General features: G+C 41.8%; 1 protein-coding gene across 1 annotated transcript in view; it reads left to right on the top strand.

Annotated features, from left to right (window-relative positions):
• Positions 1 to 24,363, top strand: part of LOC128736796 (putative mediator of RNA polymerase II transcription subunit 26) — a 331,101-nt gene that overhangs the window by 281,260 nt on the left and 25,478 nt on the right. Inside the window, exon 8 of the mRNA XM_053831285.1 lies at positions 22,961 to 23,088. Coding sequence (XP_053687260.1) covers positions 22,961 to 23,088 — 128 coding nt within the window. The remainder of the gene's footprint in view (positions 1 to 22,960; positions 23,089 to 24,363) is intronic.

A 24,363-nucleotide genomic window follows, 5' to 3' on the forward strand; every position in this document is an offset into this window, starting at 1 on the left:
TAAAAGCACTCTTGGCAGTGCAAATGGTCACTCTTATAGTTAAATATACTGGTCAGCCCTCCAGGGATGGCTGTAATTGGAGACAGTACTGGCATTGAGAAGCATGGCGGGTAAAGTAGATCTAGCATTGAAGGAAGGGCAAACCCCACTACACACAAGCACGCATAAAATTTAATGAGCATATCGCTCGATTATCGATTATAGCAAAAAAATGCAGTGCGTGTTAAACAGCAAACTCCCGGGTGATATCACAATAGATCAACGATAGTGGTCGCAGTGGTGAGTCCACACTGGAAAAAAAAATTCTGCCTTTCTTGGCATCTTTATATCGTCAGTGATTTGTTATCATTTTTTATCGACGTTTCGTGAAATTTCTGTACCTCTTGTCGTTATTTGTAGTCTTTTTTAGCATTTCTTGTCGCTACTTTGCGTCTTATTATTGTCTCTTGACAGCATGTACTGCATAATACTCTTGCGAAATACTCTTGCTGTATTTCATTGTCTGTATTGAAATTTTTTGTCACATCGTTTGTCTTTTTGCATCGTCTTTTCGCCTACTTGGCATCAATTTTTCGTCATCTTTCCATTGCATTTACATTGTCTATTCACACACGCCTCGCCTTGTTGTTTTTTTTGTCGTCTGCTTTCTGTCTTTTCCTCATCATATTGTTCTCGATACCTTTTCATCCTCTTTTGTCATCTCTTTTTCGTATTCATTGGCTTTCCGTTATCCTTCTGTTGTATTTTTGTCATGTTTACATCGTCTTTTCGCCATGTTTTCGTCGTTTTTGACCTTTTTTGTAGTATTTTTATCGTTTTGTTGTCGTCGGCTTTCTGTTGTTTTAGTCGTCTCTTTTGTAGCTTTGTTGCATTTTTTGTCGTCATTTTGCTATCTTTTCTTCGATTTCTTTGTCATCTTTTTATCGTCTTTTGCTGTTATCATGTCATCACTTTTTGCCATTTTTTTCGTCGTCCTATTTGTTGTCAAGACAACAAAAGTTTTGTCCGTTTTACTGGTTCTTGGTCTTCTTTTATCATTATCTGTTTTGCATACTTTGTCTTTTTGAACGTTTTTGTCGCGTTTTTTCGCTGTTTTGGTGTTTTCCGTCGTATTTTCACGTTATTTCAATCTATTTTGTTGTAGTCTTTTCGTGAATTTTTCATTGTATTTTATTCGCCTCTTCAATGCCTTTTTGTTGTGTTTGTTTTGTATTTTCAGAAGGCTTATATGGTCAGTAGTACTAGCTGCCAGTGCTTTTGGACGTGTTTAATTAAAAATGGGTTAATCACAGATATGTTTGCATATTTTTCGGTTAGAATGTTTTCAAATGTCAACTCAGCTTTCAAGTTTGTTTTGATTTTTTTTTCGTTTTTGAAAAATTTTGACCGTGTGATATTTCAAAGAGGCTGAAGTCACCCGGAATAAACGATAGGTTCATCTTTCGTACCATCAAGCGATACAAGGAAACCGATTCTTGGAAACTAAATACTCTCCAAACCGCACTGTAAGGACACCGGAAAACATCAAACGATTAAGAGACCGAGTTCGTTAGAACCTAGATCGATCTGGAGTTCAGTCTTGATGGTGAAGGAACTGGGAATTTCGCAGTCAACCTTCAAGAATAGTTTTAATGATGATCTTCAATTGACAAAGGGTGCGCATGGACTGAAAAGCCGAAGGTTGCCAAAGTCGAAAAAAGTCGAAAAAAGCGGCACGGTGATTATGAAATTCTGTTTTCGGACGAAAAAATGATCGATATATTCAGCACTTTTTTCGGGACAAACTGGTTGTACAAAGTTTTAGAATGTTTTCGGGGTCTCTTAAAAAATTTGAAATTGCAATTGCTGTTCATTAAATCTAGTGTTAAAATCAACACTAAATATTACATTAAATATTACGAGAATTTTTTTTTTTTTCTTTTTTTTTTTCTGGCAGCACGGTTAATTGAGTTTGTTTACTAAATTACTCTGCCAATAATTTCTAATTTTTTCAAAGTTTACCAACGTTTTCGCCGTAATTCTTCGATTAGCAGTGAATTCTTTGAGTGCTTTTTATGGAAATAGTGAAATTTTGTCTCTCTGTACCCATATTTCCGACAAAACCCCCCAGTGGTATTTGCTTTTACACAACCGCTTGCTCTCTATTGTTTGCCCGCTTGCTTTTCACATCTAGTAAGAATGGCAAATCCAGACGTGTGCGACGCAATTATCTGCTTTTGTCCATCTGGCCCGCAGAAGGCAAAAATATCTTGTGCACTCTGCTCTGTTAACTGGCATTTGAAATGTGCCAATCTAAATAACTCACACACGAAATCGATTCGCGAAAATGCCGGAGTATGCTGGTTATGTCCAAAGTGCCGCGAGCCCAGCAACAGGAACACAACCTCGAGTGATTCTATAAACCTCATCCTGCAACGTACCACCTCAGCTTTACGATTAATAGTTGGTCTAATGGATACAATGCAGTCTTTCTGTCGCATGTACTCGAACAACATGTCCAGACCAAGCTGCTGTCAGCAAGCGGCCTCTAATGCGTCACCCAACAACTCCATTCCGGCTACATTCCAAGACCGTATAGACGACTTCAGTTTGAATCTTACAAGCCTGTTCGACTCAGTATTCGAAGATACTAATAAACGACCCCGCACAAGCAGCGCTTCACGACCATCAGTCCTGCAGCCCGAAAAAATCCAGAGAGTTGACGTTCCAGTTACCCAATCGATCTTGCCAACCACTATAGCTTCCATTGTTTCAGATATGGACGTTACTGAAAATTCAACCGTAATCGCCACCGTTACAGAAAGCAACATTACCGTCACTGCCAGCACTAATCAGTCCAATGTAAACAATGATAATCCGGATCAAGTTCCACTCAGTCAGCCAGCCTTACAACCCGTTCCAATCACTGAATCAAATGTCGCTGGTATGCTTCTACCTGCACTAGTCAACGAAGCTCCCACCATTAGTACACCGCACGCTCAAACCAATACCAGGACCACTACTGCTGTCCCACCGCTGCACGCTAACGTCACGGCCAATCCCACTGCCACCGAGAACACCAACATCAACAATACTTCGCTCGCCACTGCTCTACCATCTTGCCCTCTGCCAACCACCAACCACGCTACCGCCTTCAATTTTAATCTGCAAACTGCTATTCCCACCAACTATGCCAACACTGTTACGCCCGTCACTGCGTTTCCACCTCGCCCTCTGCCAGTCACCAACCAAGCTACCGGCTTCAATTTCAATCTGCAAACTGCTGTTTCTACCAATCAACCATTCTCAACCATCTCAACGGCTAGGACCCAGACAAACAACGCTAACCATTTTGCACCTGCTACTGCTGCTGGAAACACGACTATTGCTTCTCGACAAGTTATACACACAAATCGGCCTACGTATTCGATCGCCAGAACACATGGAAATTATGCTCAACTGTCACCATCTTATCGAACAGCATCTGGTAGTATATCGGATAATTTGAATGTAAGTAGTATGTATGATCGTAGCCACATGACCAACCCGACCGCTGTTACTCTTTCTGTGGCACCTTCAGTTGTAAATCAAAATTGGTTCTATGTTACCAAATTTCAACCATATGAAACGGAAGATAATATTATTATGTACATAGCAAGTAAGACCAATTGTAATCCGCACCAAATTCAGTGTCACAAACTTATACGTCAGAATCGCGCAAGCTTTATGCCACTATCATACGTATCTTTTAAAATCTCTGTTCCAGCCCAATTCGAAAATGCAATTTTTTCAGAACTATTTTGGCCAATAGGTGTGACAATCTCACCTTTTTTAGAGAAGCGCCCAATTGTAGGCAACCATTACCGACCGCTCAACCAAACCATATACCCACCACTACAACTAGTCACCGACACTCGGAATGCAATAGCTCGGTCCCCCGCTCCACGCAGATATCTAATCAACAGTTCGCACATGCCAGCACAGCGCACAGTCGATCCCCCTCATCCGTTCAGTCCCCGCTACCCTCCTCAACGATACAACCATCGTCCAGTAGCAGAATCGTTGGTATGAATGATATCTCGATATTCTATCAAAATGCTGGAGGGATGAACACCCGCATTAGTGATTACTATATAGCTTGTTCGGATGATACGTATGACATCTTTGCCTTTACCGAAACGTGGTTGAATGATAATACATCTTCACATCAATTATTCACTCCTTCATATAGCGTTTTTCGGCAAGATCGTAACGCGGTTAACAGTCTTAAAAAACACGGTGGCGGCGTTCTCTTAGCCGTTCGTTCCCACATCAAAGCGAAAGAGATCTGTCCCCCAAATTGTGCTATGCTTGAACAGATCTGGATCGCCATTTCGCTCGCTGAACGTAATATTTACCTGTGCATTTTATATATACCACCCGATCGCATCAATGACGTAACTTATATTGCTCATCATTCTGCTTCGCTCTTATGGGTCGTAACACAACTGCAGATGAATGACCAGATAATCATATTAGGCGATTTTAATTTATCTGGAATACGGTGGACACGCAGCTCATCAAACTATTTATATCCCGACGTTAGCCACTCTTCAATTCGTCCCAGTATATCCGATATGATTGATGTCTATAACACAGCCGGGGTTTGCCAAATTAATGAAGTGTTTAACTCGAATAATCGTATCCTCGATTTATGCTTCGTTAGCTCGGATTTCTTAAATTCTTGCTCGATCACGACCGCGCCAGCTCCGCTTGTCAAGATTTGCAAGCACCACCCTCCTTTGCAAATAACGATTACGAAATGCACACAACTAGTGTACCAGGATATATCTGAGCCTCTAATTTACGACTACTCCGCTGCAGATTTCCGTGCCTTTAATCAGTTCATTGAACAAACAGACTGGAATGATATTTTTCACGATAAAGACATTGACAGAGCCGCTGAGGTTTTTACGCATATCGTCCTGTACGCCATTGATCAATTTGTACCCAAAAGGACACTTCGACCCGTACCTCAGCTTCCTTGGATGAATGATCGACTTAGACATCTCAAATCACTAAAAAGATCTGCCTTGAAAAAGTTCAACAAGCATCGTACAGCTCACACCAGATCACACTACGTTTCCGCCAACAAACGCTATAAAAACCTCAACCTAAAACTTTTTCGAGCTTATCAACGCCGAGTGCAACTAAGTCTGAAAAGCAACCCAAAAATGTTTTGGAAGTTCGTGAATGAGCAGAAAAAAGAATCCGGTTTGCCCACCTCCATGTCTTTCGGTGATAATACAGCTGACACCACTCAAGGTATCTGCGACTTATTTCGCGAACAATTTAGCAGTGTTTTTGTTTCCGAAACTTTAACTAGTGATCAAGTAGAACTGGCTTCCGCAAATGTCCCATGTCATATATCACTAACCATGCATCCCAACATCTCAAACGAAACAACCAGTAGTACCTGTGCCAAACTGAAATGCTCCACCAATTCTGGCCCAGATGGAATCCCTGCAATCGTACTCAAAAAATGCTCAAATAGCCTTTCTGTTCCTTTAACGTACCTGTTCAATTTATCACTCGGCTCAGGTACCTTCCCAAAATGCTGGAAGCAATCCTTCGTCTTTCCAGTGCACAAAAAAGGAAATAAGGCAAGCTGCTGCAACTACCGTGGAATCGCGTCTCTGAGCTCCGTTTCCCAATTGTTCGAAAAGATTACACTCGATTTTTTTACTCACTATTGCCGTAATTTTATAGCGGAGGAACAACATGGGTTTATTTCTAAGCGCTCTACAAACACTAATCTTATGGTGTATTCATCTGCAATCATCCGTGCGCTGCAACAACGTCTCCAAGTTGACGCTATATATACAGATTTTTCTGCTGCATTTGATAAACTAAACCACCAAATTGCAATTGCTAAGCTTGAACGTTTTGGATTTTCCGGCTCCATACTGAATTGGATACGCTCGTACTTGGATGACCGCAAGATGGCAGTAAAAATCGGTGACTCTCAATCGATATTTTTTGCCGCAACATCTGGTGTTCCGCAAGGAAGTCATTTAGGTCCATTAATATTCCTACTATACCTGAATGATATCCACCTACCTATTGAATGCCAGAAATTATCTTATGCCGATGACTTTAAATTGTTTCATATTATACAAAACGTAGACGACCAAATCTTTCTTCAAAAGCAACTGGATAGCTTTTACTCATGGTGCGTTACCAACCGAATGGTTTTGAATGCTTCGAAATGCTCTGTCATCTCATTTTCTCGAAAACGCTCTCTATTGCCATACGATTATAAAGTGTCTGGTCAAATATTGAATAGAGTAACTGTAGTCAAAGATTTCGGCATCTTATTGGATACTAAGCTTACCTTCAAAGAACACATCGCTTACATTTCTGCAAAGGCTGGGCGCGCTCTAGGTTTTATGTTTCGTGCAACTAAATTATTCAAAAACGTCCATTGTCTTAAATCAGTCTACTGTTCTCTGGTCCGCTCAGTTCTGGAATATGGATCTATTATCTGGGCACCATATTACCAAAATGGCATTCAGAAAATTGAAGCAATTCAACACAAATTCTTGCGGTTTGCCCTTCGCTTCCTTCCATGGAATGATCCTAATAACTTACCTTCTTATGAAAGTAGATGTCAGCTAGCTGGACTTGACCTGCTAAGCGTTCGTCGCGATGTTGCTAAGGCTACCTTTGTTGCCGATCTAATTCGCTCGGATATTGACTGCCCCGATTTGCTTAACCGTCTCAATTTCAATGTGAGGCCTCGAAATTTACGTCGTAATAATCTCCTGTTCATCCCTGGCTCTCGCACAAACTACGGCCACAATGAACCGTTAGTAAGTGTATGTCGCGTGTTTAACGTTTGTAATGAAGAATTCGATTTCAATGTCTCTCGTGCTACGTTAAAGAAGAATTTTCGTCTTGTTATATCTGCCTCATAAGTATTTAATCAGTGTGTATAAATTAGGTGTATTATTTGTGAATTAGCGCATAGGATAGTATATAAGCAATGTTGTACTGTAGGATGTCATGTTATCTGTTGTACAGTTAAAAGATGAGAGGTTTTGTGCCCACGGGAGAAGATACAATGACATAGAGTATCACTCCCGAGGGCTTTTCCCTACTCCATAGAAAATAAACAATAAACAATGTATTAAAGAACCAGCAGCAAAAGACTATTAGACTACCTTATATTAGACTACCTAATATAAGGATGCGCCAGTAGCTTAGTTAGTAAAACATACGGTTACCAACCGACAGAGCATGGACGCGAGCCCCACCTGCCATTGAACGAGTTGATTTTTGGCCTATATATCTTCTAACTTCTAACTCCAACTAAATTTTATAATTTTTAACTCTGCAACAGCTCCAATTCACAGCGGCCTACTCGTAAGACTCGTAAAACACGTAAGAAGATCGAAATATGAAGACCGAATTTTAATTGGCGTTAGATAACATATATATCTGATGCCCTCAAAAGATGAAGGTCATATCTACATGCACTTTCAATTCTCCACAGATTCTGTTCCCAAGAGACCATTTCAAATTTGCTAGTTCCATATACTTGATTCTTTCATGATAATTGAACAGACACAGACTGATTAAAAATTTATTCTTCAGCGACCGCAAAATCTATTTTCGAAAATGTTTATGAGCATTTGCAGTTCACAGCGTTCTTTAAAAGAATCTACAAATAAAAATCCAGTGGTCCAGTACTGCTTCCTTGTGGAACGCCAGGTCGGTTGCAAGCCTCGTCGTAATGGTCCATGGACTTCCACTAAGAGTCGCTCAATCACAACAATAGACAATTCAGAATGACATACAATTCAGAATGGCATACTTCCTTACTAATCCATGTGTGATGTCCGTCCAGGCCGACCAAGGCTGACCGGGATTTGACCTGAACGCCAATATGCTCGGTTCATGACTGTTGTTCATCTCCAATTTCGTTTCAGTTTCCAGTACAGGAAATTAATCAACGGCAATATCCCAGGCAGTAATTTGATTGATCCTTTTATTATTAATCTTTTACATCTTGATTCACATGCCATAATTAACATTCAAATATGGTAGAGAATTTAATCCTCTTTACTCATACTGATCAAATCTATTTACACAAGCAAAGGCATAAAAAATTCTAAATCCAATTCTGGTCCAGTTTCGGAGACAAAAGCTACAGTTGGGCATTGAAAAGTCCAAACGAACATCCCTTTTCAGTTCTATGCCAGTCAGTGACAGAGGCAAAGAAAAAAAAAACACAAAGCACGCTTAAATGCTACTCGTCATTTGTGTGCTGTACGGCAAACGTATGTGCCTAAACAGTTGTACATCCATCATCAACGAACCCACCGAACGCCCAGGCCGCCGCCGGCCGGTGTGCCGCACATGGCAGAATGCCACAATGCGAGCAAATATTTGTTCAACCCTTTCGCCGCAGGCGAGATTCCAGCCCAGCCGGTGGGCTGGGCGGGAGTGGGGGAAAGGGATTAAGAACTCACCTCAACTTGAAGGTGTATTTTAAATGCTCCAGCCTGCACTCTTCCACTCTACACACTCGAAGCATTCGCATGTCGGTCGGTTTGCTCGGTGGGCAAACAAGCGTGCTCTTATTTATTCAGAAACTGTTCCCAAACGGTCGAAGGGGGGCGGGGGAGGATGCTTGAACCGGGATCGACGCGACGCGTCGGTCCAACGAATAGACACAGCAGTCAAATGTGCTGCTGCACCCAACAGTAGCGGTGGCAAGCAGCAGCAGCAGCAGCAGTAGACAGTAGACCGTGGTTGTGTGACATATGCGACGAACACAAATTTTACATTTTACATGGGTTCCTCTCTTCAGACCAGTTATTCTCATATGTGGCATATTTTTCCGGATTGGGTGGACCTATTTCGGTTATAAAAACTGGATTTGGTGACAGGACTGGTGACAGTTTCATTAGAGAAATCAAGTCCCAAGTTCGTCGTTTCCATCGGACCAAATAAATAGATAGGTCCGGTTAGATAAATGCGTCAAACTGGATGGATATGCAGGCAAATTTAATTAACAGTTTTATAAATAATCTTACATTCCCTCATGAGTGCTAAACTTAGACCGGAGACCACAGCCGAAAGTGCCGACAAAAGGTCGTAGTTTAGGAGCAGTTTTCAAACTGCGACTCCAAATTTAATCGCTAAAATAAAACTCTTATCAGTCGTTGTCAAAACTAAGTCTTTCCTAGTAAGACCAAAACACTAAAGAAAATAATAAAGTTTTTAGAAACACCCGAATGCGTTCGAGCAGCGGTGAAAAATAATATTATCCGTCGATCTCATTCAGCAGGTCTATGTTGACGTGACGCAAGCAAACCCTTTTAGATAACGAAATAGGTTTTGTGGACGTACAGAGAAAATAATGATGAAAAATGCACTGAAAATGGCAAATTGCTGAATTGTTAATAAATAACTTTGAACCAAAAAGCATTTGAAATCTAATCTTGATGAAAACTTAATCACACGGAATGAACAGTTTAAAACAAGAGTGTAGTTCTCATCATTCATAGAAATGCATTCGCAGTGCAATGTGCGAAAAGAAAACTACACTTTACCCGCCGCAGCCTGTGGCCAACAGGTGACTTGGCTGTGCATACGGTTTAATTCCAGAGCCCTGCAGGTACAATACATGCCGCACACAACCCATCCTATTAGACGGAATGCTCCGGATAGATGTCGGACGAGGGGAAAGTAGAACAAAAAAGAAATTTTTACTTGCGTAGCCAGTTGCAGGCCCATCATCTGCGCATTCATTCGTGTTCAGCTTACAGATTTTTTTTGCTCATCAAGTGTGTATGTGTGCAGTGCACACTTACACGCACATATTTGCAGTTTGCTCTTTTTTAGGCTTATATTATAGTTGATGATACTAAAATAGCATTATAAAGATGAAAAAAGCAGGTTGCTCCTTGTTTGCTGATAATAGATCACTTGCTGTTTTGTCTGGTAAACCCCTGCTCAGCTCTTGTTGTGCTTGTTATACTGTAATTTACTGAAACATAACATCAGAGCAAACGGGAGGCTGGAGGAAACCATTTTCCGCATCTACGCTAGCCTTTGCCCTGACTCACAAGAGGAGTTTACTTTGCTAAGTACGGAGGAAACAGTAAAGAATGGGAAATATTTGCATTAATGTTTATTTCTAGCAAAATTGCACCGACAATCCTACGTAAATCCTTTTCTTTACTTATTGAATATATACATATATATTCCTTTTGGTTGTGAAACAATGAGTTACTAACGACTCTGATGTCGTAAGTGCTATCAGGTATTAGAAATTTGTTAGTTGATTTTTGCCACTTAAGCTTGAGATTATAAAAACAATTCTTTTCACTCAACTCAATCTCAATTAGATTTTAGAATGGAATTAATTTTTTCCGAGTCTTCGAATTCTCCGGATTCCGAATTTTTTAAAACAAGTTTGCGTAGAATTACTTTTGCGATACAATAGCTTAGGTCGAAGGTACTGTGCAATAGTTTATGTCACCAAGAAAAGGGCAACAAATCCTTTGCAAAAGGTAAAAATTCACCGGTGCATCAGTAAATTTAATAGCTTCGATTGCTCACCCATCCGACATGCACTTCCAGTTTCGTTCCTTTTTTCTCGGTTTTTTTTTTCTTTTCCTTCCCAATTGAATTCACCCTTTCGGGGGCACGGTGCGGTGCGCGGTAGTGCAAAACATTTTCCAAGCGACGAGAAGCGGAGAATTTCTTGTTCCGGATTTTCCTCACCCCCGTCTCGCACCTCGGTCTCTGCACGGCCTGTCACTGCATGATTGCTGAAGCGATTTCAGATTATGATAATGTTTTATTCGCCCTGATGAAACGCTTTTTGCAGGCTTCCACAACCTATCGTCGGGCGTCGTCGTCGTGTCGAACGGAGGTTGTCAAGCACAAGCACATCAGGCTCGTACGTTCAGGTGCCATACAAGGACTATCCACGGCACGGGTAAGCACGGTTCTGCCGGTGCAAAAGCTATAATGCTACAAGTACACACATTCACGCTGGTTCGTGTCTCATACAGTTTGCTCCATTCAGCGGGAACAAATCTTATCGAAAGTGATTTTCCGTTCACCCCCTTCTTCTAGTGCCACACGTACCTCTACGAGAAGGGTCGAAGATCAGAAAAGTTCAGCGGCTGTGTTGATGCTACTAGGACCTACCTAGCTTCAAGCGGAAATTTTGCATACCTATATCGGGTAATATAAATAAAAATTCGCACGTGAACAATTTCCTCGCATCTCGCATTGAAAACGTGTCGTAGAAAATAAAATTGAAAATCGTGTCCCCGGTCGGTTTTGTCTGGTGAGTTTGAAAAGTGCGCATTTATTGCACCTCTGCTCTGCCTTGCCTTTGAGCGTGCGATAGAGCAATTCGGATTGTTATTCATAAAATGATCAATTCAAATATTCGATCAAAAATGCCTACACAAAGTGAAGGGTCTCCTCACATTTGCTATCAGCACTTGCCGTGCAAAGGCGGACGGCAGCAAAAACTGATACGGATGGCCCCGGAGAAATCAGGATTCCAATTCGGAAGAAGTGTGAGCAAAAAAAAACATTCACCATCATCGACGTCGATAGATTTATCTTTAATTTGAGCCGTTTATCTTTCTTTCGGTGAATAATTGCTGTGTCAGCTTGAAAGATGACGAGTTTTCGAGAAGCTTGCTCTATCAAATGTCGTTATCTTTCATGAAAGGGTAGATAGGTGTGACTAATAATCACTACTCAGCACTCACGCGGTTTTGATTGAATGGAATAACTGCTCCAGCGATTCGCCAAAACGTGACAATGAAAACACGTAAAAAAAATAAAAAACGCCTAAACAGCAAAAAAAACAAACACCAGACGTCAAAAAACAACAATTACAAAAATACAACGGAGGGATGCCAAATAGATGATGAATTCGAAGAAAAGGAAACAAAGAGATGACGGCGAAATGGCGTCGAAAAAACAACAATAAGGCGAAAAAAAGACTGAAACAGCAAAAGAGACAAAAAGGTAGCAAATAGACGGAAAAGAGGCGGTGAAAGGATAGCGAAAAGTCGACGAAAAAGTGATGACAAGTAAGCAATAAAAGATGTTGAAAATTGACGAAATACCATCAAAATAAGATGAAAAGACGCCGAAAAATGCTAGAGAAGCTACAAAAAATGACAATAGAATAGACAATAAAGAACGACTATATACAGACGCAGCACAGGCTTCTTCTTCTTCTTCTTCAGCCGGGGTGGCTCGTGCTGTTTCAAACACTCGTCTCCATTCAACTCGGTCTTGGGCCACTCATCGCCAATTTCCTAGTCGTCTCAGAAGTCGCAAATCACTTTTGACCTGGTCGAGCCATCGTGCACGTTGGGCACCCGTGTTCCTGGTGCCGGTGGGGTGTTGACAGTGGTGGACTATTTTCGTCACACTGTCGACCGGCATCCTTACGACGTGTCCGGCCCATCGTAGCCTACTAACTTTCGCTAGATTTACGATGGAAGTCTCCCCAAGCAGTGCCTGTAGCTCGTGATTCATACGCCTCCGCCACTCTCCGCTTTCAGTTTGTACTCCGCCAAATATCGTCCGCAGCGCTTTTCGCTCGAACACGGTAAGAGCGCGTATGTCTTCCGTGAGCATCGTCACAGCTACAGTTACCGTCCGTGAGAGACGCGCGTTTGTTTCCTTTGAGCCTCTACGTCTTTCATGTATTTGGTCTTTGACGCATTTATTTTTAGCCCAATTCTCCTAGACTCCGCTTTCAGTCTTGCGTAGATTGCCTCCGCCGTCGCAAAGTTCCTGGCTATGATATCGAAGTCATCTGCAAAGCCTAGAAGTTGGCTACCCTTGGGCCCTTGGGCCCCTCGTTTCGAAGCCCGCTCGTCGGCTCATCCCCCCAAGAGTGATGTTGAACAGCATGCAGGATAGACCGTCACCTTGTCTCAGCCCTCGCCGCGTCTCGAAGGAACTCGAGAGTGTCCCTGAGATGCGTACGAAACACATCTCTCGATCCAATGTAGCTCTGATCAGTCGCGTCAGTTTGTCCGGAAAAACGTATTCGTGCATTATTAGTGCAATAGCTTGTCTCGATCGACTGTATCATATGCTGCTTTGAAATCAAAAAAGATGTGATGCGTGGGCACGTTGTACTCCCGACATTTCTGCAAGATCTGTCGGATAGAAAAAATTTGGTCCGTAGTTGCGCAAGCCCCCATGAAACCCGCCTGAAATTCCCTACGCAACCTTGTGCTATCGGTGATAACCGGCGTAACAGGATCTGGGAAAGTACCTTGTAAGCGGCGTTTACCAGCGTAATACCGCGATAGTTGCAGCAGTCTAGCCGATCACCATTTTTGTAGATGGGACAAATCACTCCTTCCATCCATTCCTCCGGTAGCTTTTCCTCCTCCCAAACCCGGTGTAGAGCCTTTGCTAGCGTTTCTTCGCCATGTTTATGAAGCTCTGCCGGTAGGCGGTCCTTCTCAGCGGCTTTATTGGTCTTCAGCAGCCCGATTTCTCGTTTGACTTCTTGAGAAACAGGTGCTAGGACATTACTATCTTCCATGGGCGCTCCTAGGTTAATTTCCGATCCGCCTCATTCTGCGACCTCGCCATTCAGTTGTTCATCAAAGAACTGCTTCCATCTGTCGACCACCTCGCGCTCGTTTGTGATTAGATTCCGTCCCTCGTCCCTACACATGTCAGGCTTCGCTGTACAGGGTAGAAATGCCACAAAAGACGATAAAAAATTATCGGTCGGGTGCTGTTTCGACAATGCGATAGAAAGCTAACAAAAAGGTCCTAAAAGTCTGCGAAAATACAATGAAAAGATAACGAAGAGGCGATGAAATTCGATAAAAATACGACGTTCCTAGTACATATTATGAAAATACGACAAAAAGACATAAAAAACAAAAATCAACAATAAACTTCAAAGAGGCAACAAAACATGGAAAAAATATTACGAATGTGCGACAGAAAAACGAAAAAGTGACGATGAAAAGACGCCAAAACAGTAATTAAAAAGCCGCCAAAAAAGTATCAAATAATGCCGAAACCAGACATCAAAACGGCAAAAAGACTCTAAAAAGACGATATAATAAATGCTACAGAGAGATAAAGAAAGATGATGAATACGAAGAAAAGACTACAAAAATATGATCACGGCGAAAAGACATCGAAAAGGCAACAATAAGATTACGAAAAGACAACTACAGGACAAAAATTAGACGACAAAACAACGAAGAAGAAGCGACGAAAAAACAGCGAATAGACAATAAAAAGATGACGAAAAAATGGTGACAGGTTGGCGGAAAAAAATAAAGACAACAACAATACGGTGAAATGATGCATAAACAACGCCAAAGAAGCAACCAAAAATCTCAAAAAACAACAATATAAATCGACGAAACGACAAGAAATAAGTGCAGAAAAGATAGTGAAGAGTTTAGAGTGAAAAACAGCAAGAAAGGCCAAAAAAGACTACCGTGACAAAAAGACGCCATCAAAAGCAACCAAAAACACGACAAAAGACGATAAAAAACGACAACAAATCGGTGAAAAAAAAGCAAAAAGACGATTTAAGGATGCTAGAAAACCAGATGTTAAAGAGAGCAGAAATGAGTAATAGCCGTTCAAAAAAAACGACAAGAAGATGACAACAAAGGGCGACAGAATACACATAATGGATTCAAGGATTCCTACCTGAGTAATCCGTTTGCACTAATCTTGTATGCACTAATCTAGCAAAAAATGCAGTGCATGTTATACAGCAAATACCCGGGCGATAACACAACAGATTTAATATTTAATTGAGTGGTTGAGAGTCGTATGTTCAAATCTCGGCTGGGAGAGGCTGTTAGAGTCAATTGGATCGTAGCAACTGGCCCTGCAATTGTCCTGTACTCTAACAGCTGGCTGCAAAGTCTGTCGTATAAAAAGAGAAGGTCAAGTTTCGATAACGGAATGTAGCACCTAGGCTTTGTTGTAATTGAGTGGTTAAACTCCTACTCAGTGAGCGAAACGGTTACATTTTTTTTTTTACATTTACCAGCATGCAATGCCATGTCAGACTCTATCGATAGTGCCTATCTCTTGCACGAATCGAGACTAGCCCGAATACGTACATGATAATAAGCAAACATTTTCGTATGTCAGCCGACCATTCATACAAAATGTCGTGTAGAAATGACATGCATTTGTCGCTTTTTGCTTACAGTTGTAGTTGGAATAGTATGGAGTAGTGATAGACAGCAGTGTATTGGGGACCTTTTTATTTAAAACCGTGTTGTTTGGGGGAAAGCTGGTTTACGTGCGCAACAGCAAAAGAGAATATAAAAAAGTGTCTTCAAGACTGGTGACATTTTCTCCCCGATATCGAAGAGTGTATGACACGTAAACCAAGAGATGTTTTCGTTGTTCTTGCATTTCTTTTTGGTGCCTGTGTACCAGTAACATGTCGCAAGGCTGGTAGCAAGAAAGAATGGTAAATGTCTTCAAATTTTTGTCACCAACCAGTACATTTTACGTCCCTGCTCCTACTTATGCGACCGAACGCAAAGCATCCAGCTTAATTTCTGCCTTTCCATCCCATTCTGAAACAAATTGGGTGTACCACAAGGTAGCACTATGGACCCCTTGTGTCCTAGCTGTACTTTAGTGACATATTCTTGCTTCAAGGTGATCGATGTTTTCCGGTGTACGCAGAAGATTTGAAACTGTATCCAGTTTTAACGGTCGTAAAAGCTGAAAAGCTTGAAATGCTGTTAGATATTTTTGTCAACTATTGTCGCAAGAACTGGCTGAACATTAATACCGCAAAGTGTCAAATTATGACAATCCGTCGCATTATAAGCCCAATTTTGTTTGAACATCATTAATATAGTAGTACCGTGACCGCCCCTAATTCTGCGCAGCTCCTAATTCTGCGCATTTTTCTTTATTTAAGTATTTTTTAAAATTGTGCATAACTATGATCATTGCGTTATTTTTTTATAAATGTCTGTTGAATATTACGTCATTATTCACAAACGGGCCATAATATTTGAGAGCGAAATAATTTGAACGTGAAACTGATAGTATTTTATATGGTAGAAAACATCGTCGTTAGCACCAACGCTAAGATTGTCCTTCTAGAAAATTAACAAATTTATGATCGAAATTCTTTGCAATCATCAAATTACCCAGCATAATTAGAAAGAATAATTAATTTTAGTCATGTTTTAGACAAAAAGAGTGATTGCATGCATGGCTTTCCTTAGAAAAATGCAATGCAATAATGCGCAGATTTAGGCACAGATTTTTTATTCATGTTCCAAATTCTGCGCAGTAATGTATCCTACGAAATAATCGCGAAAGAATACGCAACCTCACCCAAATGGCTGAGGTATAGAGGCATGAAAATTCAAGTAGAATCTTTAACTTGCATTGATTTGCATCCTGTGCTGTGTCTCGGGGTCCAAACCTACGAGCGCCAATTCATGAAACCATGTCTTCTATTTTTTTTTTTTTTTTTTTTTTGAATGTCCAACCTCATGGGGCTGCCAGAGAGTGGGAAAGTGGTTTCTATCTGAAAACACAATTTTAGTATCAATCTAAAGTGTAATGTTCAGTATGCAGAAACCCCGAATCAATTCGCCCTTCACGTTATCGAGAATAAAATATTTAAAATGAGGCAATCAAAATGATAACTATATTCCTTTGCCACCCGGACAGCACAAGAAGACCGAATCATGGATTTAATAATGGTAATGGCTAATGCCGGGTTTTTTGGTGTGCTTTCAGCGCATAAAGACATAAAAAGCACGGCAGGAGTATTTATTTTCACTTTTTGGGTGCGCAGAATTAGGAGCAAATATGCGCAGAATTAGGAACATGGGCAAGAAAGTGCGCAGAATTAGGCACCGTGGACAAGTTTACAAAACGAAAAAAATACTCAATTGTTGGTCGACTTATAATTCCTATATTTTTTACCAGATATTATAGATCGTAGCACTACACGTTGCTGCTATCTACGTTGTTCTTTTAAATCTAGAATGCTTAGAATAGCGGAAGAATCATAAAAATGTCTTAACTGCGCAGAATATGGTACGTTCACGGTATATGATAGTAGCTTAATTTAATTCTGAATCGTACGGCTATTTGTTCTAAAGCAAAATGGTATCTCGGATTTATTTCAAGAATTGGACGAGATTTTAAGGATCCATACTGCTTAAAGGCTCTGTATTGATCCCTGGGGAGCCCGTTTCTAAAAAACCGTGTGTTTGATTTGGACTCTCTATCAGTTGGTGTTCGTGATGTCGTGATCGACCAATGTTCGTGATCGTCATTAGGGTAGTCCGATTACTAACGGGACTGACTTCTTTACACAGTAAAATTAGGCACAGGATTGTCTTACGGCAACCATTCGCCAACGGCGGTAGCTGCTAGTGCACTGAATAATGATTGCTCTTTATTGATGGCCTTTTATACACTTGTAGTAAAAAGATTTCTTCAACGTTCAGAACAATAGCTACTGCGTATCACGTTTGGTCGAACGGACAATAGTCTTTTGTGACTAGATTCGGCTGGCCAATAGAAGCTAACTGCGAGGGAATATTGCAATGCGGCTTTCTGCCGCAACATAATCCACCTCCTGGTGACAGCGGTGGGATTGTCAGTCTAGTCGGTCTAGTTCTTCCGAGTCAGTCCGGATCAGTCCATTTAGTTTGGGTCAGTCTGGTTCAACCCAAACAGTCCGGGTCAATTCAGTCAGTCCAGGCCAGTCAATTCAGTCAATCCTGTCAGTCCGCGTTCAATCTAGGACAGTCTAGTGTATTCGAGTCAGTACAGTTAGTGCAGATTAGCCCAGTCAGCCCATGTCAGTTCAGTCTGTCCGAGTCAGTCCGCGTCAGTTTGAATTAACACGGGACAGTACAGGTTAGTTTAATAATCTGGATTTAATCTGGATCACTCGAGTCAGTCCGAGTTAGTCTATTCAGTTTAGGCCACACGATTGTGAGGAACGTACTGCTCGAGCCACAGATGCTGATACCGGTTTGGGTCAGCCTGATACAGTCTAATCAGTCCGCATCATTTTAGTCAGTTCGGATCAATCCAGTATTTTCGAGTCAGTTTGAACCAATCAGGGACAACAAAGGTGTCCATGTCAGTCAATTCAGTCTGACGTGCTTCTGTCATTCCGAATCTATCGAGTCAACTCGAGCCAATCCAGGTCAGTCCGGCTCAATCTGGATCAGTTCAGTCACTCAGTCCAAGCAATCCGAGTTGTTCCAGTCTATCCGGCTCAGTCAAATCATTTCAAAATCAGTCCACTTTATCCGAGTCAGTTTGGGTCAGTCTGGTTCAGTCGAATCAGTCAATTCAGTCAGTCCAGGTCTCTTAACCCTTAAATGCGCAATGTTGCTTTAAAATAACATAGTGAAAAACATCCCCAAAGTAAATTATTTTTACTGCCTTTAGATTAGCAGTTTTTTTTAAATGAATTTTTTCAGCATGCGCATTTAAGGGTTAAGTCAGTTCGTATCAATCCAGTCAGTCTACTCAATTTGGGTAAGTCTGGTTCAATGCAATCAGTCCGGGTGAATTCAATCAATCCTTGACAATTCATTAGTTCAGGCAGTCCGGATCAGTCCAATCGGTTCGAGTTAGTGCAATCTGTTCGAATTAGTCCCGGCCATTTAGGACCAGCCTGGGACTGTAAAGAAGTCCAGGTCAGTCGGATCAGTCTGGGTCACTCCAATCAATTCGAATCAGAACTGTCAGTCCGGTCTGTCCCGATTAGTCCAATCGGTTCGAAGCAGCACCGGTCATTTAAAATCAACACGGGACGGTGAAGAAGTCCAGGACGGTTGGGTCAGTTCGGGGTACTCCAGTCAGTCCAAATCAATCCAGACCATCGAAAAGAAATCGTAATACTTTAGAGTTTAGACTGGCCAGTCTAGTCATTCCAGTAAGATCAGGTTTATCCAGTCTGTTAGTTAAGCCAGTTCGAACTCGATTTAATCTGTTCGAGTCAGTTTAGTCAGTTCGATCATTTTGGGTCAGTCCGGTTCGGTCGAATCAGTCCGGATCAGTCCAATCAATCAGGGCACATGCAGTCAGTCCAAGTCATATAAATCAATTCGGATGAATCCAATCAGTCCAGTCGATCTAGTCGGTTCGAATCAGTCCGGTCAGGCCTGTCAGGTCTGTTCGAGTCAGGCCAATCAACCCGGGATAATCCAATCAGGTTGGAGTAATCCAGGCAAACCGGGACAGGCCAATCGGTTCGAGTTAGTCCACGTCAGATCCGCTAGGGACAGTACAGGAGTCCAGGTCAGTCGGGTCAGTCTGGGTCACTCTAGTCCATCCAAATCGGTCCTGTCAGTCTAGTTAGTGCGGATCAGCCTATTCTGTTTGAGCCAGTCTGGTTCACTCCAGTCAGTCCGAATCAATCCATTCAATCCGGATTAATCCGGGTCAGTCCAATAATTGGACTAAATTATTTAGTCTGGTTCTGTGTAATCAATCTGGTTCAGTTCAGCCAGTTCGGGCCAGTGTGGTTCAGCCCAATCAGTCTGAGTTATTCCATTCAGTCTGGTTCAACGCAGTCAATCTAGATGCAGTCGGTTCGAGTAAATCCAAGCCAGCCTAGTCAGTCTTGGTTAATCCTGTCAATCCGGTTTAGCTTGGGTCAGTCCGAGCCACTATAGTCCGTGTCAGTCCAGTCTGTTCAGGACAGTCTAGTATATTAGTGAGTTTCAAATTTTATTTTAATAACTTGTTAAAGCTGGTGTTCCTTGAGGGTTGCGTTTGGGATATTTTCTATTTATATTATATGCCGTTTACAGCATATATTTTCAACCAAATCAACTATAACTTAAAATCAACTCGGAAGGCATAAGCTCAAGCATGAAGTGGCATCAAAAGTAAAAGCAGGTTTGCCATATCTCTGTAACCTCTATTTGTTCGGAACCCGCTGTTCCGAATTCAACCCTAAAAACTCAAAATCTGTTAAATCTTCTCTGAGAAAAGTGAATCAGTTAAATAATTCTATAATTATAAAATTGCCTGAAGTGAAATATCAAATCGCTGGAAAAGGGAAGCTCCACATCCCTTCTCACCCATTGTAATTCGAAAACGAATCGACTTGCCACCAAATCCCCAATTGCAAAAGCAGGAACCGGATGAAGTTTCGCTTTTTAGCCCGAAAGCTGTTTTTCCTTGTTCCGTTGTTCTCCACAGGTACCGGAACGCAACGCGGTGGTGATGGTGACTGACGGCAAGAGTTTCCCTCCCCCTTTCGGGGGGGCAGACCGGCTAGAGTGAGGCATTTTCGCCATTGCCGGGTGACGGATTGACGGCTTGATATGCCAACGTCAGCAACCGGGTCGAAACTAGCAGCTATCGGGTGAAATTGAATTTATTTGAACAATTTATAAGCTTCGATTGGATAGATTTCGAGGGTTGAAATGAAAGGAAGCAACTAGGAAGTAAGAAACCATCGAAAATTGCGTTTTTTAACAAAATGCCCGGAAGAAGGTGGACCGCAAGCAATCATTTTTCCGAAAAACTTGCTTTCTCTAATCCGGAAACATATGCGGTTATGTTTTTTTCTGTTCGGACAAATATCTGTTTATTTCCTCTGCCCGAAAGGGCATTATTTCGATCAGCATCAATAACAAACTCAGCAGACTATAAAATGAAAAACTTCCGCCGAGCCATTCATCATCGTTGGCAGTCCCGTTTTTGCAGCTGTCGCCCCGATCGGTGCGGAAACGTCGCCAGCCAGCCAGCGCTCTGTTTGTCGCTGGCGTTTGAGGAAACCGTAGCTAAAATCTGCAATAAAAAAAACCCGTATTCCTACCTTGTTCGAAAAGATTACGGGCCGGTCGTATGTTTTGGAATATCTATAAATTATAGCGCGACAAATTGCATCCGAGGGACTCGAAGCGTAATGTGGCGACGCGCCGTGAGCAAGCAGCACATTATTCCCGGGAACGCAACTTCGGCAAAACGGCCCTGTCACTATGCTGCCTGCAGTGCCAGTGGTTGTTTCTTGCTGTTTTTCTTTTTTTTATTTAATGTTTTCGCGTTCCCCACAAAGTACGACACGACAATGGCATGATGACACTATCATTTGTCACCGGTTGCTTTTGTTCAACTAACCCTGGCCCTGGGGGGAGAAAAATAGTGGAACGACAAAATTATAGGCACAACAACGATAGAAAACAAGCGGGCTTCAAGGATACGCTGATTTACAGTTTATTTGACCTCTTAATGGTACGAGATAGTTGCGGCTGGTCTCTGGATAGCTATAAATTACGGTCATCACTTCAGTTCATGCTTGGTTTGAGCTGGAGCCGGCAAAAATTGCGAATTTTACAAAAAAAATACGTTATTTGCATGACTTAATCATCACCAATTATTTAGCTCAAAAGCGTTTCCAAAATTTAATAACAGATGAACTTCCGGTTACCTACGTTCTACGCCAGTCTGATGTCAAACTTTCGACGAACAAAGTTTCCACCGGGCGATTGACCTGCTGAAGCCGGCCACGCCGGCATCGATTCATTTTCATTCGAAACGGAACTGGATACAACGAATCAATTGCAGTCGGTACCATTATTTATAATGAAAGCACTTTCCGCACCTCGTGAAAGTGCAATCACAGCTGCATTCAATTCAAATTCAGCTTCCAAACGATTGATTTGTGAAATTTCCCGACGAACATCATCTCGCTCGTCGAGATATGCAAACCGGTGCCCAAACCATGGCAACCGGAGCGGCGCAGCGCAGGCACGGGTGCCGCTTGTACCTAGCGGTACCGGAAAAGTTGAAAAGCTTGTATTTAAATTTGGCTCCATTCAGTATTTATACATGTGCTTCGTTCGTTGAATTCGTCGAGAAACGGCAGCAACAGTTTTGCAGTTACATTTACTGTCAATTGGGAGGAGTTTTCACGGTAGATATGATCGGTCGTCACTTTCAATAGAAAACAACCGGCGTCAGCAACGGTACGGCAGCGGAAGAACTTTTCCGGAAAAATATAATTTTGCTGATACAATATGCTCAACTTTCACAAAGCTTCTACAGTTTCTCTAGAATGCAAAGAAGAAACAATGCAGGAAAAGTTTTCCAAAAAAGAACTCACAGTGAAACCACGCTGCAAAGATTCATTCTGCAACACAGGAATTGCACTCTTGATCCCCGAAGCTAGTTGCAATTACAGCGAAACAGAAGCAAATAAAGTGACATGCTTCACCCGTACTGTGATCAGAACTGTGAGGCTGCCGGCCCTCACGAAGATCACGAAAAAAGTCGCCTTTGAACGAGCGAGCGAACGCTTTTTCCTTTGAAAGTTTGTAAACCATCGTCACAATCACAGTCAAAAGAGGTACGGAAAAACGACAGCTAAAAGCAATTGTACCCTTTAGGAGTACGGCGGAGAAAAACGGTACAGGATCGAATCAAAATTCAACGTACACGTACCAGCCATCCAGACGGCCTCCGGGGATATCATGTCGTCGTCGTCAACAGAGCCTGGCCACGTGCTCCACAGTAATAATCACAATCACGAGCAAACCTAGCAGCAGCGAGCAGGAAAAGCAGCGGAAAATCTGAACGGCGGCAGTGCAAAAAAGCAATCACATGCCGCCGTTGCCGTCGACGCTAGGTGGATGCCAAGTGAAAATAAGAATCCGACAGATTCCTCCACTTGACTGGTTTCACATTCACACAATAATGGTCGAAAATTCCGCTTGTATTCCCGTTTCTTTGGCCGCGCTGGACGGTTGCCATTCTTTCTCTGTCTGTCTCAATACATTTTGTTTTGCAATTCTCCGTTTTTGAATGGTGGATAAGTTTCAGCACTTAACTTCAGCATGTCATCCGTCGGATTGCTTCCAATGCTTTAAAATTTTCATAACATAAATAATGGCTTCTAATTGATCTTCTTGGTTTTGATTTGCAGGCGGTACCAACATGCGCGGAGATCAGAAATGGCCACCGGCAGAGTACAAGAAGCAAAGTGAACTGGAAAACGAAGAACGCCGAAGACTAGCCCAGCAGCCCGCGTTCCGTCCGCGTAAGGTGCAGAAAGTAAGTTGATTAACTTCAAGTTTTACTACTCGTTTAGTAGCTGAAAGTTTCATACCCTAACGCATGTACAATAATGTGATATGACTAATATTGAAGAATATCTCAGAGGCAAACAAATTTGACGACTACCTACTTGTATTTTTGAAAACCCGCCAGAAATTGGAACAACAAAGTTTGTCCCAACTATTTATTTATTCGAGGTAGGAGTACCTGTTCATTTCAGGCGAAAAGCCAAAAAGTCCGTCTTCAAAATTAAAATTGCCGAAACTGAACATTAGTCACATTTCTATTTTACCATTTAATTTAAAACTAAAGTATTACCACCAAAGTACGAGCAGTAAACAGAACGACTCTTATTTCCAACATATCCTGTATAACACTAAAGCACTAGCATTCCTGAAAAAGTCAGACAAGCCGAATTAGACAGCAAGTCACATTGATTCACTTTTCATATGCTATGACTTTCCATGCGCCAACAAAATAAATTCATCAAAATTTTTATCGCTACATGAATCTCATTTCGCATCCTTAGTAACAATTCTAAAACCACTTCGTTTTACTTGAATTTTATAAAGGTTTTATTGCGGTAATAAAGATTATCTCTGGCTTTATTATGGTACTAGCTGTTTGCCCGATCTTACTCGGGGCCCCTTTGATTCTCAGTCACTTGTACATCTGGTATTGTAATGAAAATTCTCATAACGCAAGAAACAAACCCCTTTTTCTTCATTTGAATGCGTCTATTTACTCCCTTTGTCAGTTCCCCTTCCGTTGTCCCGCAGCTACTTGTAAATATGTCTTCTTCTCGATAATCCATATAAATGGACACAATGCCTTATTTACGTCTTTGAACCTCTCCCTTGTTAATGGCCACCCTATTCTCCCTTTCAGAAATCCACCAATCTGTACAATTGCGATCGTTCCAACTGTAAGAGAAACGCACCCCTTTACCAATTTGAACTTTCCTCCAACCTTGTAAAAGACCGTCAACCCCCCTGTCGGCTCCTTCCCACTCAGCTCCCCCTTATGTCACGTATCCAATTATGGATCGGTTTGTTCCATGAAGATCCCTATAACGGAAACGAAACATAGGCTTTTTTCGTACATCCCTCCTCTGTGGAATCCCCACTTTTCTCACAATCACTTGCACAACTGCAATCAGTCTAAATTCAAGAGAAACGCAAGCCCTTTAACTTATTTAGAACTACCCACCTTGTTAGGAACCCCCCCCTCCCTTATTCCCTTATATGAAAGAACATGTGCGCCGAGTTTGGT

Source organism: Sabethes cyaneus, chromosome 2 (genome assembly GCF_943734655.1).
Source record: "Sabethes cyaneus chromosome 2, idSabCyanKW18_F2, whole genome shotgun sequence".
Lineage (NCBI taxonomy): Eukaryota > Metazoa > Arthropoda > Insecta > Diptera > Culicidae > Sabethes > Sabethes cyaneus.